The sequence below is a fragment of the Lepidothrix coronata genome, unplaced genomic scaffold, assembly GCF_001604755.1.
Source record: "Lepidothrix coronata isolate B3197 unplaced genomic scaffold, Lepidothrix_coronata-1.0 Scaffold189, whole genome shotgun sequence".
Lineage (NCBI taxonomy): Eukaryota > Metazoa > Chordata > Aves > Passeriformes > Pipridae > Lepidothrix > Lepidothrix coronata.
The window spans coordinates 296,546-301,031 of NW_016690369.1; the positions used below are offsets into that span (position 1 = coordinate 296,546).

A 4,486-nucleotide genomic window follows, 5' to 3' on the forward strand; every position below is an offset into this window, starting at 1 on the left:
TTGGCTCCACCAGACAGGGGAAGCTTCTGGCAGCTTCCAACAGAAGCCACACCTGTAGCCCCCCTCCCATCCCCACTACCAAAACCCAGCCACAGAAACCCACTACAGGGCTGTGTGGAGCCCTCCTGAGCCCCCACTGCCCTCCACCCCAGGCGTTTGATGATGCAAACAAGAGAGCCCAGGAGCTGTTGAAGATGGAGGGCTGGGTCAGCATCCACCCCTTTGATGACCCCTTGGTGTGGTGAGTGCTGCCAGGGCCCAGCTCCCACCCCTAATTCCCATCCCTGGGATATGGGCTGGCTCGGGGTGCCCCCAGGCTGTATTCTCCTGCCCCCCTTGCCCTGCAGGCAGGGTCACACCAGCCTGGTCTGGGAGCTGAAGGACTCTCTGGAGACCAAACCAGATGCCATCGTGCTGTCGGTGGGTGGTGGGGGGCTGCTGGCTGGTGTTGTGGAGGGTCTGCACCAGGTGGGCTGGCAGGACATCCCCATCATCGCTGCTGAGACCCACGGAGCCCACAGCTTCCACGAGGCACTGCAAGCTGGCCGGCTGGTCACCCTGCCTGAGATCACCAGGTGAGCAGCCACGTGTGCAACGAGCAGGCAGGGCTCAGCCCAGCTCACTGAGGGGTCCTGAGACCACCCTGACCACCTTGTCCCCTCATATCCCAGTGTGGCCAAGTGCCTGGGAGCCAAGACAGTGGCAGCGCGGGCGCTGGAGTGCGCCCAGGAGTGCCAGATCATCTCCCAGGTGGTGGAGGACAGAGAGGCTGTGAGGGCTGTGGAGCAGTTCCTGGGTGAGTGGGGCCAGCTGGGCATCACGGGGGTGATGGGGACATCACCAGATCGTGGGAGCTGCTGGAGTCAGGGTGCTGGGGGCACCGTGTGTCTGCAGGCGGTCCCTGCAGGTGTCGGGATGTCCCCGTGGTCTTGTCCCCACAGATGACGAGAGGATGCTGGTGCAGCCGGCGTGCGGGGCCGCCCTGGCCACGCTCTACACGGGGCGGCTGCAGCGGCTGCAGCGAGAGGGGAAGCTGCGGACCCCGCTGGGCTCCGTGGTGGTCGTGGTCTGCGGGGGCGGCAACATCAACACGGCACATCTGCGAGCCCTGAAGAGCCAGCTGGGGATGGAGTGACACCCACCCCGAGGCAGGGGACGCGACAGAGCCTGGCTGGCACCCTGTGCTTGCTTTCCCTCCGAAATAACCAAAATAAAGCCTGGTGGACGCAGGGCTCGACTCCTCCCACAGCCTTCTCCAGCACGCAGCGTCCATGCAGGGATGGGGAAACCGAGGCACGAGGGGCAGACGAGCCTGGGGCTCACATTGCAGGCAGGGCTGGAGCCGGGGTCCTTCCTCTGCTGAGAGCAGGACTGGCGTCCACACATCCCACTCTTCCGCTGGGACATGCCAGGTATTCTCCCCTACACCCCCCCAACCCTCCATCCCCCTCCTCCTGTCCCTCCCCTGCTCCTCCCCGGGCTGTTTGGGCTGGAACTCCCCACCTCGATTAGCAAGCGCTCCCTCTCTGACTAATTGCTTTGCTACTGTCTTTATGCATTATTATTCTAATGATTATTAATTATTACACTCCTCTGCCGTTCCTGCCGTGCTGGCTGCGGTCAGACAAGAACAAGGCGCGCGGCCGCGCTTGTTACGGTGATTTATGGGCGGAGATCCCTGGCCAGGTTTAACACCCTCAGGTTCCAAGGTGCTCCAACACATGTAGGGATGTGTGTACTCCATCCTGGACCCCCTAAGATTCTGGTTTTTTCTACTCTTTTTCCCATCCCCTCCCTTTCCCCCACGCTTTCCTGCTCTCCCCCATTCCCGCTCTGTACTGCTGTGTTTGCTTTTAACTCTTTGCTATGGCACCTCCTGGGGTTTTTTGTGTCCTCCCAACATTTCTCCCCCTTCCTTCCTCCCCTTCCCGTGCAATGTGGGGTCTTGCTCCCTGTGGGCTTCCCCAGCTTCAGCTGGTTCCTCCACAGAGCCTGTGCCCTGAGCATCACCCAGTGATGTTGGGCAGGGTGCCCCAAAACCCTTCTCACCCTCCTCCTTCTCCCTTTTGGAGCAGAGGGGGCCCAGCCCCAGGACCAGCTCTGTCCCCCAGATCACTGACATCCCCCCACAAAGCCCTTTCCCCTGCCCTGGCTGCCAGGTCGCCAGAAACACCCTCCTTGCCTTTGGCCCCTTGCCCCCCCCATACCACCCACCAGCCAGGCCACCTCCCCCAGGTGCTTCTTGGAGGCCAAACCCCCATAAATCAAAACTCTGCTGCTCCATCGTGAGCAATGTCTTATGTAAAAAGGTGTTCCCAGGGAGCACCGAAGGCTGTAGAATCCTATTACGAGGCACACTATTAATTATAAGGAGTCAGCCCAGCCTACTCCAGCTATTTTTTATCCCAGGTCCAAAACCTGATTACTTTCCACCTTCTGCAGACCTTCCCCTTCCAAAAAAAGCCAATGACAACAACAACAACAACAACAACAACAAAAAAAGGCAAAAAGGTCAGGGGAAAAAAAATAAAAGCATTGATGTTTGACCAACAGCTTTTAAAAAAGGAAATTATTCCCAGGACTGATGCTGCTCCGGGGGGGTCAGGGCAGTTGGGAGCTCACGGTGGTGTTTTCTCAGTGCGGTCCCACTGAAAGGTCATTGCTGCTGGTGACGTGGGCGTGACTGTGGGGTTTGGGGTGACTCCCCCGAGCACCCCAACAGGGAACTCTTCCCTCTCCTCGCCTTGATGAGGGAGCACTCGGGCTTTGGGTGCAGGCTGGGGGAATTGGGCTTTGGATGTCCCTGGCAGGGATTTGGAGGTGCAGGTTATCTGGAGGACACCCTGGTGGGAGTGGCATGGCCCCAGTTGGTGGTGGGTCACCTGTGGTCACCCTGCAGCTGGAGACAGGCAGGAATCCCGAGTGCTGGTGCCTTCCTGGGACTGCTGGGGGGCTGGCTCCAATGGGGACCCTCTCTGCCATGGGGATCCCCGACTTAGTTGTGGTGTTGTACCTCACAGGGTACAACAGGGGAGGGGACTGCACTGGGGACCCCAACCCCAGGGTTGGCTCTTACACCCGGCTCTGAGCTGTGAGTCCCAACCAGTAAAGGTCCTCTGAGCCAGGGGATCATCCCTGCTCTTGGTGGCTGCTCCTGGTGAGCCCCATCCTCCTGCACCAAGGCCCAAACCCCCCGGGATGTGGCAGCTTGGAGCAGGATCCAAGATCCCTCCTGCAGCCTGTCCTGTGCTGAGCCCCAGAGATGTGGTGCCCCAGCAGCCTGAAAACAGCCCTCAGGTCTATGCCTTGAAAATAATAATAATAGTAATAATAATAATGATGATAATAGTAATACGATAATAATTTGACAATAATATTTTAATAATATTATTTCATTGAAAGTGTTTTGATATTATTATTTTATTAACATTCTATAACAATATTTTAATAATATTTTAATAGTAGCACTGATATTTTAATAACGACAGTACTTTAATAATATTATTTTAATAATAAAACGTTTTAATAATAATAATATTATTTTTAAAAACTTGTTTTAACAGTAACAATAATATTAAACAACATCAATAATATTACTATTAATGATATTAATAATAATGATAGTAATAATATCAATAATGATGATGATGATGATGATGATAATAATAATAATAATAATAATAATAATAATAATAATAATAATGTTCACCCAGTGAATGACACTGTGTTCCACTTTATACTCCTCAAAAATGATGCCGGGAAGGGTTTATTTACCAACACATCGTCCCGTCCCTACAAAAACTTCCCGTTACCCAAAGCCGATCACGCCAAAGCTCCGCCTATAGAGGCGTGGTCACATAAAGACCCCGCCCCAACCGCCCTATTTATAGATTGGGGCGTGGTCTCGCCGAAGCCCCGCCCACAAACAAATCCCATTCATTCGCGGGGGTCGCTGTAGGGGGCGTGGCCTTCTCTGGCTCCGCCCCCTCCATGGCTGTGAACCTGCCCTCCTTTTTGATCCCGTCCGTCCGTGGGTGTCTGTCCTGTGGGGGGATCCCTTTAGGGGTGTGGGGGCACCGCAGCTCTGTGATACCCCGCCCTCCCCTGGCTCTCTCTGCCTCTCAGGTCCCGGTTGGGCCGCCCAAGGGGCCGAACCCCCCCCCCCCCCCCTCCCCGCCCGGCCCAACAACCGGCCCCGGGGGCCGAAAACCGAACCGGGGGGGCTCTTCCCAGAAAAAAGCAGGTCCTGGGATCCTGGGGCTCGCCCCCGGGGCAGAGAGGAGGGCAGTGAGCTGGCGTGGCTGTGACAAATAAAGCGCTCTGTGCTGGTGGCGGTGCTTTGCTCTCTGCCGGACTCTCGGGTGGCTGCTCTGAGGGTTGGGCTCACACAGTGGTCTTGCCCCCCCACACGTTAACATGGTGATCCTGTTTCTCTGCGGGTGGGAGGGTGTGTGCCCAGCCAGGCCGGGCTCTTTTGGGGTGCAGG

General features: G+C 56.3%; 1 protein-coding gene across 3 annotated transcripts in view; it reads left to right on the forward strand.

The window, feature by feature from the left end:
* SDSL (serine dehydratase like) overlaps positions 1-2,485 on the forward strand; it is a 6,511-nt gene extending 4,026 nt beyond the window's left edge. For all 3 annotated transcript variants that reach the window (XM_017831314.1, XM_017831313.1, XM_017831312.1), the window contains exons 5-8: positions 153-241; positions 348-575; positions 672-796; positions 942-2,485. In XM_017831314.1, coding sequence (XP_017686803.1) covers positions 153-241; positions 348-575; positions 672-796; positions 942-1,135 — 636 coding nt within the window. In that variant the 3' untranslated portion in view covers positions 1,136-2,485. The remainder of the gene's footprint in view (positions 1-152; positions 242-347; positions 576-671; positions 797-941) is intronic.
* The last annotated feature ends 2,001 nt before the right edge of the window (positions 2,486-4,486 follow it).